This window comes from Vicugna pacos, chromosome 8 (genome assembly GCF_048564905.1).
Source record: "Vicugna pacos chromosome 8, VicPac4, whole genome shotgun sequence".
Lineage (NCBI taxonomy): Eukaryota > Metazoa > Chordata > Mammalia > Artiodactyla > Camelidae > Vicugna > Vicugna pacos.
In genome coordinates this window covers 50,837,528-50,850,852 of record NC_132994.1, presented here as the reverse complement: position 1 = coordinate 50,850,852, position 13,325 = coordinate 50,837,528, and the positions used below count along the sequence as shown (strand labels likewise).

At 40.8% G+C, this 13,325-nt stretch overlaps 1 protein-coding gene and 1 pseudogene across 2 annotated transcripts in view; one reads left to right on the top strand and one right to left on the bottom strand.

The window, feature by feature from the left end:
• Positions 1 to 4,947: 4,947 nt before the first annotated feature.
• LOC102535056 (microtubule-associated protein 1 light chain 3 alpha pseudogene) lies at positions 4,948 to 7,325 on the bottom strand (annotated as a pseudogene).
• A 1,248-nt stretch (positions 7,326 to 8,573) lies between these two features.
• MED23 (mediator complex subunit 23) overlaps positions 8,574 to 13,325 on the top strand; it is a 37,929-nt gene continuing 33,177 nt past the window's right edge. For both annotated transcript variants that reach the window (XM_006200055.4, XM_006200054.4), the window contains exons 1-5: positions 8,574 to 8,790; positions 9,138 to 9,169; positions 9,327 to 9,414; positions 10,448 to 10,572; positions 12,230 to 12,341. In XM_006200055.4, the coding sequence (XP_006200117.1) occupies positions 8,743 to 8,790; positions 9,138 to 9,169; positions 9,327 to 9,414; positions 10,448 to 10,572; positions 12,230 to 12,341 (405 nt within the window). In that variant the 5' untranslated portion in view covers positions 8,574 to 8,742. The remainder of the gene's footprint in view (positions 8,791 to 9,137; positions 9,170 to 9,326; positions 9,415 to 10,447; positions 10,573 to 12,229; positions 12,342 to 13,325) is intronic.

The following is a 13,325-nucleotide window of genomic DNA, read 5'->3' as shown; positions in this document are numbered from 1 at the left end:
AACATGTTATTTAGAAAAAGAATTGAAGGTGGTTACTTCTGAGGAGTAAGAGTTGAAGGTGGGGAGGAGTTTGGTCAGGAACTGTTGTTTGTTAAATATGAGCTTTGGAGAATATTGGCTTTTTTATTGGAGTATTGTTGATGTTCAATATTACATAAAGTTAGTCATCTTTGTAACATTTACATATGGTGCTTTGAAAAATTATAATAGCAAAAAGAAAATAATAACTATATTAACAGTATTAATCAATTGATTTCATGGTAAATAACTAAAAAGCTAAAGTTTAAATTCTAGAGAACACAAAGAGCAGTATGTGTATGAGTAAAAGTACTATTTGAATCAAAACTTCTGTAAACAAAATGATACAGGACAAAATGACGTTTTTATACGGCATAATAGGTTATAAAAATCAGAATTCTTCCATCTGTAAAATCTATGGGGTATATTAAAAGAATAATACATTTGGAGTCAAAAGGTATTCTGTGGCAGAAGAAAGAAGAAATGAAAAGGATTGAACTGAAGAAATTGAAATGTGAGTCTGCAGGAAATGAGATACTAAGGAAGGATTTAGAGTCAGAGGGTAACATGATAAAAGATGTGCTTCAGGAATGTTTTCCTGATTCTAGAGAATGGGATGGACCAGTCTGGGGAGAGGTGAAGGCAGGGAGGCCAGGTGGGTGTGTAGCTGTCACAGCCCTAGCAAGAGGTCGCAAGTCAGGTGAAGGCAGTGGAAACAAAAGAATGTGTTGAGTTTGAGAAATATGAAATCAGTCTCTGAGCTTAGAGAATAATCCTAAACCCAGGTGACCAGGATGAGTGGGGCCATTAGCAGAGGGATGGGCACCAGGAGGGGAGGCTAGTTTCCTGAAAAGAGGACAAGTTAGGCTTTTGACTCAATGAGGCTGAGATATTTCTAGAACACACAAGTTGAAATTGTCAGCATCAAAAATAAAGATAATATTTTTTAAGAAAGAAGTGTAAAAAGTGCCTCTACTGTATTTTTTAAAATACTACTTTATAATAAACAGTGCAACATGTCACATAATTTCCCCCACCCCTCTCAGGTAGCCAATATTGGTATTTAGGCATTTATACTAGTTTTCTGTGGCTGCTGTAGCAAATTACCACAAACTTAGTAGCTTAAAATGACACAGATTTATTATTTTACAGTTCAGCTGGTTTAAAGTTTGATACAGGTCTCACTGGGTGAAACTCAAGATGTCAGATGGCTTCCTTTCTGGGACATCTGGGGGAGAATCTACTTTATTGCCTCTTCCAGCTTCTAGAAGCCACCCACGTTCCTTGTAACTCCCTTCCTCCATCTTCTAGGCCAGAAACCCTGCATCATCTTTCTGACCATTCTTCCTTAATCATATCTCCTTCTGACTCTCCTCTTTAGCCTCCCGATTCCACTGATAAGGGCCCTTCGGATTACACTGGACCGCCCCACATAATTCAGGATAATCTCCCTATTTTGAGGTCAGTGGATTAGCAATCTTAATTCCACCTGCAAATTTAATTCCCTCTTGCCACGTAATCCAATGTATTTGCAGGTTCTGGGGATTAGGACATGGACATCTTTGGGGGGCGGGGGTATTCTGCCTACCATAGGCAAAAATACTCTCATACTTTCTCCATGCACACAATATGCCTCTACAAATAGACAGTGGTTCACGTTTTCTTTCTTCTCTTCCTGCTTCCCTCTTGAGGAAATAAAATTTACATTTTAAGGCAAGACAAGAAAAAATTAAGCATAAAATTCTCCCTGTGTGTTTGTTTGGGGTCCTCCCTCTCTAATGTGCAGGGTGCATCTGCATTACACATTAACCAGAGCCTCAAAGATCGGAGTGCTTGCTCAGCTGCAAAGATCTTTTTTTTTTTCTTTTCTTTTCTTCTGATGCCAGCAATGTAACTTCTTAAAGAATAGCATTCTTTCCCAGCTCTGGTGACTTGCCCATTTCTTTGTACATGTTTACCTGGATTATGTATCCTTGGTGAAGTTTACGGAAGATATCAGTATGTCATTTTGACATACAATCCTTTGTTTTCAAAAGGTATGTGACTGTGCCTTTGACTTCCAACAGGCGGAACAGTTCTCAGGGCTTTCTGAGACTGTGCTTCCCAGGTTATAATCCTCAGTTTGGCTCAAATAAAATTCCCGTTTTTTCTTCTTAACTTGATAGTTAATTGAATTTTGATCGACATTTTCTTGGCATAGTCAGCAGGATATCAGGGACACCTACCAGAGGGGACACCTAGAGTCTACCCCAAACCAGTGCTCAATCCCAGCACGGGCCCTTTGAGCCTCACCCACTTCTTGAAATTCCTCAGTTGCTTTGCTGAGTTATCCTGAAATCCAGACGTCATTGCTTTAAAAATGTCATGAATTTTATTCAAGCCGTTTTTCCTGGGATTTGGAGTCCTAAGAGGATACTCATTACATTTCCTAGGCAGGGACCTAGGGGGTACTTTGGAGTGAACTGGGTTGGCTGTCCTTTTTAAAAATTTGTCTTAAGTTGGAAAGATATGTATATATGATCTGACCAAACTGTTTGCTAGAGAAATGAGAACCTGAGCCTGCTCAGCTCTGAAGAAAAATGGATATCTGCTCCTTCCGCCACAAGGTGTTCTCAGGTGACTGAGAACCTAGCAGAAGTGTCTGAGGATCAGTCCTCCTGGTGTGTAGGGGTCCCACAGAGGACCCCACTACCATCATTAATTCTGCTCACTGGGTGGCATAATAAAGGCTGATCCCATAGTACCCTGAGCACCTACAGCAGTTTTAGACTGTTGGAGGGAGAACCCAAGACATGTAAGAGGGTCAAACCCACCCAAGCTCCTTGGGGAGCTAGACTTGGAAATAGCATACATTTGATCCATCACACTGCCCTCCAAGAGCTGTTCAGATCATATCTGAATTAGGCTACCAAATTAATAATTGGAAACTGTGCCTCAAAGGCTGAACAGCTCCTGGACAGGCAGGTGCTCACTGGAACTCTGGCTGGCTTTGTGTACAACTGGAGTGAAGCCAATGCTTGCAAGCATTTATCTTAAGTGGCCAGGATGGAGTTTTTTTGATATTATTAATATTCATGTTCTAGAAAGCATATGATATAAATATATTAATATAATTGTTCATATGATTTTAGAACATTTGGTATACACTTTTGATATTCTAGAGAATGTCAACTTAAGAAAACAACTTTTCAAAATTCTGACTCCGAGAGAATAAAAGTATTGCTAGGAGAAAACATGAAGTTATAATTCTTATGTCCTTGAAACGTAAACACAGCCCACATCACCTGAGACTACAGCTTTAGCTCAATTAGTGAAACTTAAAATTGAAAGGATTGGGGGGGGGAGGGAAAGAGGCTTTTTAAAACTCAAGCAGGAAAATTATGAGATCCCTGTCTGTCTTGACATACGTATGTCTGTGCATACGTTATAAATATATGTCTTTACCTCCAGATGGTGTTAGCACCAAAAGACTTAAAAAGCATGGTTAAAGACCTGGTTACAATGTAATTATCAAGACAATCTGGCTATTTCTGTGACATACAACATTTTAAGATAATAACTATAATTATGACTGACATACCAGGGCATTTCAAATTTTAGAAACTTCATATGATTTCTAGAACATTTATATTAGTTGCCTTAACTCCAGCTTGTCAACTAGCTAGAGATCAGGTAACAAATACTTATACTGACCATTGCTATACTTTCGGAGTGGCACACAACTTTGGAATGCTATGAAAATAATGAGGTTTTTAACCTCTTTAAGACAACCTATTAAAAAAAAACAACAACAGATTGCAGAGTTATAGTTATACAACTGCCAAAATAGTTAGCAATTATTAAAACAACAGGGCATTCCAAATCTGACACTATGGAAGCTAAAAGAAATCAGCTTGCTGGTGCTGCAACCAAACAGGCAGCTTTAAATATTTATCTTGTCCAACATTGAGAATGTCCATTGTTCTCCATTAACCCTGCTAACCTAGTGAAAGATTTCTTTCCACGGGCTCAAGAAATCACCACTCAAGAAGAGAAACAGATATGGCAATAAACAGGGGGAACTTTGACCCCATCACATAAATACAGTTTAGACCTGATAAAACAAAACAAAACAAAACAAAACTTACAGTGTCTATTGAAGCCCAATAGCTGTTACTTCAGCAGGTACATTTCTTAACCCATTGGACATTTGAGAAAATGATTTTATGGGGAAAACACTATTTTGGAAACTTTTATTCATGATAGTTCAAAGGAAATACATTACATTATTGACAGGGTCTTATTGAGACACTTAAAAAAAATGGTAACTACTTTACAGCGAGCTCCCAGAAGATGAAAAAGATCATGAATTATAACCTAGAGATTTTGCTTACTGGAAAGGATGTCAAATAAAAGATTCTTTGCAGCCATGATGGAAAGAAACTTACTAGGTATTATTAACTAACTCATACATGACCAAACTGAAAAACATTAATCCATGGATTCACAATTCTCTTTTTTTGTTTCCAGGCAGGCCTGAGCAATCTTCATTCTGCAGAGTGACAATGACCACAGGTCCACACAACGTGTCAAGATCAGGTGAGCCAGGGGCCAGTCCCTTCAGGGGTGGGCAGGTCCAGGCATGGGCAGAGCCTCAGGTTGAGGAGGGACAGATGGGCAGACAGGCAGGGGCCTAAAAAAAGACAAACCACACCAAGCTGGGGTGCTGGGGGCTGCTCTCCGTCCTAGTAAGCACCCAGAGGGGCAACTGTAACATGGCTGGGCCAGGATCCACCCATGGGAAGAGGAGGGGCAGGTGGTGCTCCCTGGCTAGGAGGCGGCATCCCTGCCCAGCGCACCCGGGGCAGAAGCGGCTCCGTTCACGTGCCAGGAACTCCCTGGGCAGAGCCTGACAGGGACCCCCAACTTCCAAGCCAACTTCCCTTCCCCCTACTGCTGGCTCAGAAGCCAGGTTCCCTGGGAGGTGTAGACCGTGTAGCGGAATCCGCTGTCATCCTTGTGCTCATAGATATCCGCGATGGGCGTGGACGCGCTCACCGTGCTGTGCGGGCTCGCCAGCAGGAGGAAGGCCGGCGGGGGGTTCAGCTGCAGGCGGCGCGCGACGATCTTGACCAGCTCGCTCATGTTGACATGGTCCGGGACCAGGAACTTGGTCTTGTCCAGGACTGGCAGCTGCTTCTCATCATTGTAGCGCTCCATGATCACCGGGATCCTGCTGGGGTGCTGGTCGTGGAGCTGCTGCACCTCCTTACAGCTGTCGGGGAAGCCTCACTGCTGCTTGAAAGGCAGGTCCTAGGGTATCGCACGGACCCGGCGGGGTTCCAGGGCGCACGACGCGGAATGCAGCTGCGGTTCGGGGGCTTCGGGTCTCCGCACCTCGCATTCAAGGGCGCCGGGGCTCGCGCTGACCCCTGAGGGAGCAGCTTCGGGAGGTAATTCACTTGGGGTGACCTCTCATTTTGAAAAGATCCCTCCATCTGAATGGACTTTGACCCCTGTTTCTAGACCCTGGCTTCACCTAAGACAAACATCACCAAACTAGGGTGAGGAGACATCAACAGTAGCAGGCAACTGGCGCATCTGTTTCCATCCTCTATAGATTCTAAGCTGCTTCATTTCCATCCTCCGCATCTAGGGTTTCCAGCTTTCCATTAAAATTGCTCTACCTCGTTTTCTAGGGAGGTAGGCACATCCCCTGATCCTCAAAACTAGCCCACTATTCCTTCTAAACCAAGTGTTTATTTTATTTTTCTGTCTTTCTCATAGCTCGTTTCAGTATTTACGCTTCCAGTGATCATCTTATTAGCTGGCTTTCAGGGCTCTCCAATTCTGAGAAGCACTACCCTGGCCTCACTCTCCAGGCTGATCCTAAGACCAGTTCTAACAGCAATGCACATACACCAGCCCTTTTCACAAAGATGTCCTGAGTGCTTTCGCTTTGTCTGAGTCCTGCTGGTCACCTTTACCTCTATTTCTGCCTTTGCTTGTTTCCTGAAATTTTGATGTATGTTTTGTTCCCAGCAACAGGCCTTCACTTTGAACCAATTTAATTGAACTGGTTTGAGCACTAGCACATTTCCTTAGGCATGATTTTATGTTCACCCTTTTGTTCAATCTGCTTTGAGCTGCTCCACATAATTTTTCATCCTGCTAAAGCCTTGGCTATTCTTTTGTAAAGCTAGGACAGCTGATACTTCAGTTGTTCAAGCATATCTCCAACCAGCCCTTTTCTCATATGCTCCTTTTTCATTCTAGTGAACAGTGTAGTGTTTTGACATTTTACGCTGAGGAAATTATATATAATTTTATAGAAATTCCAAGCTAAAGATTTAGGGGAATATCTGAACTGAGCTGAGTACACTGGTCATTGGTTATGGCGTACAGAATTAATAGAACCACCTCTTTCTTGTTACTGAGGATTGGTTTGAAATGATCCACGTTTCTTACTCAGATATTTGAAGGGAACTGCTGAGTTGCTTTCTTTCTCTCTTTCTTTCTTGCAAACATGGTTTGTTTCTTTATTCTTATTTTATTTTTAGTAATCTTTAAAAATTAAAATAATTGTAAACTATCAGAAAAGTTGGAGGTACCAACACAAAGAACAATTTTTTCCCCCAAACTATTTTAGAGTAAGTTGCTGACCTGGTGTTCCACCTTCTCAAAGTACTTCAGTGTGTACATACCCTCTAAATGAGGGCATTTTTCTACGTAACCATCAAAATCAGAGAATTAACGCTGATGCATTTCTATATCTAGTCCTCACAGTCCATTCAGGTTTTGTCAGTTGCCCTTTAAGAGTGAAAGGATTCCACTCAAAATTATGTTTTGCATCTAGTTGTCATGAAACAGTTTCTTCTGGAAACTTCTGGAAATTTTCAGCTAGTCCTTGACTTTTTTGACCTTGACATTTTTGAATATCACAAGCAAGGTGCTTTATAGAATGCCCCTCAATGTGGTTTTGTCTTATATTTCCTCATGGTTAGATTCAGGTGATAAAACGTTGTCAGGAAAATAACGCTGAAGTGATGTCAGGCCCTCATATCCTATCAGGGTGGTGCATGATTTCAATGTCCCTTTACTGCGATGTTCACTTTGATCACTTCATTGAAGTGGTAGCTTCAGGCTTCTCCACTGTGAAGTTACTCTTTGTCCTTTTGTGATGAACAGGTATTGTATGTGAGGTTACATTGAAACTATACAAATATACCATTTCTCACCAAAATTTTAATTTCTTCATCTGTTTATTTACCTTCTTGTGGACCAAGGTCTTCAATTTTACTCGCTGAGTTATCTTCCACTATTATCATTATTTATGTTGATGCTTACATTGTCCCTGATTTGGCCAGTGGATATGCCTTTAACTCCCCATCATTCTTCAAGAATATTCTTGCTTTCTGGTAACACCAGAGGCTTCATGCTCATCCTGTACTTTCCGTGCCTCAGCGTGCGATCAGGCATAATTTAGAAGGTCTCTGACTCCTTTAGGTGGAAAATGGCATTTACATCTGAGCTCTAGGTGTGCTCATTGGAGTGTTGCTGCTCCCAGGTCCTCTCCGCTACTGGAGCTAGGGAATAGATGTATGAGTGTGTGTATTTATGTATGTGTGTATACACACTTACACCTATCATCTGTATTTATTTCTAAAACTACCTATATATGATATCCGTGAGGTCATATCAAAATATCCAGTTCCAGTCAAGCACCATAGGGTTCATCCTACTTTACTCTCTTTCCACATATGTATTTCCCTTCTCCCACCGTATGAAACCAGACTTTCATTGCACTTACTATTTCTGCTTATTTGATAAACTCCCCTGCATAGAACCAGCCTCGCAACCTCACCACCACCGCCTCTCATGCTTGGATGTCCATGTCATTCCACTCAGGTGCTTACAACCTCTGCCGAGCCCTCGCCCCCATCCTGGAGGACAGAGCATCAAACCAAAGAGGATTAGTCTCAAGCCTCAAAGTCTAGTGGAAATTGCCCAGCTAGATTTCAGAGTGGCTTGGAACTTGTGACCACTTTATTCTTTTCAATTTCTCCCTTTCGGAATGGAGATGTATATCCTAGGCCCAGCCTATCATTGTGCTTTGTAAGAGGATAACCTGTTATCTGGTTTCACAGGTTCGTAGTTGGAGGGGAATTTTGCCTCAGAAAGACTCACACCTCAAGTCTCACTTATACCTGATTTAGATGATATTTAGACAAGATTTTGGACTTGGAGTTGATGATACCGGAATGGGTTAAGATTTGCAGGCTGTTGTGATGGGTTGAATATATTTTGCATGCCCTGGGCATCAATCTTCTTTCTTTCCGGGGTGCAGAAGCGTTAACAGCAAGCTGGAAGCGATTCCCGCTTCATCTGGAAAGTGGCGGCCTGCAGCCAACGAAGCCTCAGGGTGACTTAGGCTCGAGGCTCCACTTGGGGGCGCTCTCGTCTGGCTCGCGGGCGGCGCTTTTCTCCACAGGCGGAACCGTCTGGCCGGGTCCTTAGTTTCTATGGGTTTCGTTTTCCGCGCGCACCCAGCGCTCCCCGACTTCCGGGCAGGCTCCGGTTGTTTGCTGGGCCCTGTAGGGAGCCGTCTCAGCTGGCTTTATGAAGAGGGAAGTCCCCCGGGCGAGCTGAGGTTTCCTGCGGCCGTCTCCGGCCTTCTGCCCCTGTGTTCCGGGAGCTCGGGTCTGATCGGGGCCGCGCGCCTGGCGTCCAAAAAAGTCGGGGGCGATGGTCCAGATGGAGACGCAACTGCAGAGCATTTTTGAGGAGGTGGTGGTGAGTGGAACGGCCAGAGATCCCAGGCGATGGCTGGGCGAGGGGGTGGTTCGGGGGCAATGGCTCAAGGAACCTGGCCCGGGCAACCTCTCCCTCACCTCTTCTCTGTTGTGATACCGTGTATGTGTGCAAGAGTTGCGCGGTTCTCAAACTGCTGTCAAATTCAGAGCCTCCTTTGAAATAAACAGCATCCTTTGTTACAAGCCGGGCGGGCAGGTATTGTTTGTTTTTGCGCGTTGCTTATTAAGGTGACTTGCCCTATGATGTTGCATTGTATTATTTTGCTCGTAGAGGCCCTTTCCCCCCTTTTTGAAAAATTTACAATTGTTTGCTTTCTTTTTTAATAGAAAACGGAAATTATAGAAGAGGCTTTCCCTGGGTGAGTATATACGGCAGACTTTTGTGTTTTTATCTGAGTGTATCTTTGTTAAGGTTTTATTTAGGTCTCTCTTGGAGGTTTGAAAGATACACTATAGTGGTGATGTTGAATTAACTTTTTGAAACTAGTGGCAAATAATGCAGTTATTGTTTTTTAGAATGTTTATGGACACTCCAGAAGATGAAAAAATAAAACTAATTAGCTGTTTGGGGGCCTTCAGACAGTTCTGGAGTGGTCTTTCTCAGGTGAGCACTGCACTTTTAATACGTCCAGCTGACCCCTTGTTTTTTTTTTTAACATTTGCTTTGATGTTGCTGTTAAGGTCTTTGTGGAAAAGGAGGAATACGATTGTCATCATCTTTTATTTGTTTATTCTGGTTTCCATTTGTTTCAATTTGTATTCTTCCAGTGGAGAATCTATACTGAAAAATCAGATCGACTGCAACACAGTGTTTCCAAAAATCTCTTGCGTGTTAGATTATATAAAACCATTTTCAACCTCTTCAGATTTATTTGGTGCACTTCAAAACAGCTGGATTAGGGATTGTAATGGATAAAAATTTCATTCACTTACTCAACAAAGGAACTGGCCCAGCATTGATATAAAGAGAACATAATGAATATACTATAGTAAAGGTACAAAGATGCTATAATAAGTATACAAAGATACTATAATAAAATTGAGGAAAGGAAAAGTAAAACTTCATAACAAAGAACATTCACCAGAAAACATAGCCTTGAAAAAGACAAAATATGTGATCCTTAAACTGCTTTTATTCCATTAGTACATTATCTTCACATGGTGTGTTATAGGTAGAAAAATGAGACCTTTTAGCAGTTGAGTGACTAGTGATTAATTAACACTTACTGCTCAGACATGGGTCACATAGTGGCAATACTTTCATTTAAAAAATTTATTTTACTTTCAATTATTTTTTAATAGATAATATATTCATATGGTCCAAATGCAAAGGATACCAAAAGTTGGACCCAATGAATAATCTGCCTTCCTTCTTCCTTAGCTTAGCCACATGTTCCTTTTCTGGTCTGCAACCAATATCCCGAGTTTACGTTTCCTTCTAGAAGTGTTTTATGCATAGGATCTTAATAGAATTGTTCATATGCTGTGTACAGTTCATTAGCACCTTGCTTTTTTCCTTCTTAATAGTAAATTCTCAAAGTAATTCTACATCAATACTTTAAGAGTTACTTCTGTCTTCCTTTATATTATGAAGTAGAAGTTTAGACCTAAAATATAATCATTTTCTCATTTTCCAGGAATCTCATGAACAATGCATCCAGTGGATTGTTAAATTTATTCACGGCCAACATAGTCCTAAAAGAATTTCTTTTCTTTACGATTGCTTAGCAATGGCGGTCGAGACTGGTCTCCTTCCACCCAGGTATGTATAATGGTGCATATGAACAATCTAAAGAATTGTCTTTTTTATTAATGTTTAGAGATTGGTCTAACTAATATACATAAAATAGATAAACAACAAGTTTATACTGCATAGCACAGGAAGGTACATTCAATATCTTGTAGTAACCTATGGTGAAAAAGAATAAGAAAATGAACATACGTATGTTCCTATAAGACTGAAGTATTGTGCTGTACACCAGAAATTGACACAACATTGTAAACTGACTATACTTCAATAAAAAAAAAATATAAAAAGAAATTGGTTGAGGTTGTTATTATAAAAGAATAAGTGAATGAAAAAGGGAATTAGACTCAACAAGAAATCCTTCATAATATCTCAGTTGTAATTTCTAGAATGCAGTAGTCTTAGAATTACTTACTTGAAATGCTTGAATCCAGGCAGGCTGTGCGTTTCAGCACAAAGGCTAAGATCACTTACTTTGACAAGCTTGTTCAATTAACCTTGTTGTTGTTATATTCACTAGTTTGTTGTATTTTCTGGATTCCACATATAAGTGATATCATGCAATATTTGTCTTTCTCTGTTTGACTTGTTTCATTTAGCATAGTACCCTTTAAGTCCATCCATGTTGTTGCAAATGACAAAATTTCATTTTTTATGACTGAGTAGTATTTGTGTGTGTGCATGTGTGCACATGTGCACGTGTATATGTGTGTGAAACATGTTCTTTATCCATTCATCTGCTGATGAACACTTAGGTTGCTTCCATATCTTGGTTGTTGTAAATAATGCTGCTGTGAATGTAGGGGTGCATGTATCTTTTCAAATTAGTGTGTTTGTTTTCTTCAGATATGTACCCAGGAGTGGAATTGCTGGGTCAGTTCCAGTTAACTTCTGCTGCATGATGAATTACCTTAACACTGTGGCTTAAAACAACAATAATCCTTTTATTATTAACATCCATGATTATGGTGCTTGACTGGGCAAATAGTAGGTAGTCTTTTTCTCAAGTCTCATGATTGCAGTCAGACAGTGGCTAGAACTGGAGTCATGACAAAGGTTTCCCCTTTCATACCTGGTAGACTCCTGGCTGTCTGTGGGACGTCAGCTGGCGCTATTGGCCAGAACCTATATACGCCCTCTCCATGTGACTGACTTACTCACAGCATGGTGGAGTCCAAGAGCAAGCATTTACAAGAGAGCCAGCAGAAGCTTTATCACCTTGTCTTGAAAGTCATACAGCATCCCATTTGCCTGTCTTGGGGCTGCCTGGATTTAGGAATAGAGAATGACATTGATACACTTCATGGGAGGGGTCTCAGTGTCACATTTTAGAGGATTGTGTGGGATCAGAAATCTTGGTGCAGCCATTTTGGAAAAATACAGTTGGCCATGAAATGATAGAGGATAAACATTTAACCAATAGCTTTTGGTAGATTTCTTACTAGTAAAAATATAATGTCATTAATATTATTTAATCCTACTTTGTGTTTAGTCTTTCATACAAGTAAAAAAATGTGAAATACTATACAAAATTTTTTAAAAGTGTGCTTGAGTAATAATGTACCTTTATTATTTACTATGACAAATCGAATATACAAAGTATGCAGATCTTGCCTATTACAGAACTTGCAAAATCTGTCTTGTAACTAGAATGGGTATTACTTTTTTCTAGGATGGTTTGTGAATCCCTCATAAACTCTGAAACTCTTGAATGGGAAAGAACACAGCTTTGGGCCTTAACATTTAAACTGGTTCGGAAAATAATTGGAGGAGTGGATTACAAGGTACTTCTTCCTAATTATACAAAGTAATTGCTTTCAGGCATAAGTAACTTTTCAGGGTATATATCATAATTTCACATGGGAGAGATGAAGTAGAAGTCTTTACAAAATCTGTCTCCATTTTGTTGTATTTCCTAAAGGGATTTAAAATTGCTCAGTATTTCCCACAGCTTCTCTGCTCCCCTCCCAGCATTCTTAAAAAGGCAGGTGGCTAATAAATTTCTATGATGAGTAGGGAAGTCACCAAGCAGACCCTGGGTGCCTTCATGCCACAGATCTTATGCTGTTGGGGCCCCTCTCAAATGAAAGCACACAGAGCCGGGGTGTGTGTGGAACTGAGAAGGGATGTAGGCATCAGCTGACGAAGGGAGCAAGTCCTGCTTCACCTCCCCTTGACCACCCGTGGACACGTGTCCTTCCTGGCAAATATCTTCAGCCTGCCCTTGACCGAGAACAGCAGCGTGCCCTCCCTAACTGTGTCTCATCCCACAGCTCAGGAGCGCTGTCACTGCACAGGCTTCTGCTTCATTCAAGCTACTTTTATTCTTTTCCTTTTTGAAAGACTTGCCAATACCTGACCCTGTGCTTCCCATCTGTATTTTCTCTAATCTAAAATGACTTAACTGATAATTATTGGCTTGAATCATGATTTAATACAAAACTAATTCTAGGAAGCTTTTCTCTTTACTAGTTTCCTTAGCAGGTTAATATGTAGTTTTTATCTTCTTACTTGTATGGTGCTTTATCATTGTTTCTGATTTCTCTCGTGTATATGTTTTTTCTGCCTTTTTTTTTTAAACATTTTTTTATTGAGTTATAGTCATTTTACATTGTCTGCCTTCTTGATCACAGTTTATACTATGAAAGGAAAGTTCTGATCTGTATATCAGATTCTGCCCTGCAATAATGCAACTGGTAATAGATATGAGCAGATGACCAGGGAACAGAATAGCATTATTGGATAAGTTTGAAGGACTAAGGTGGGTG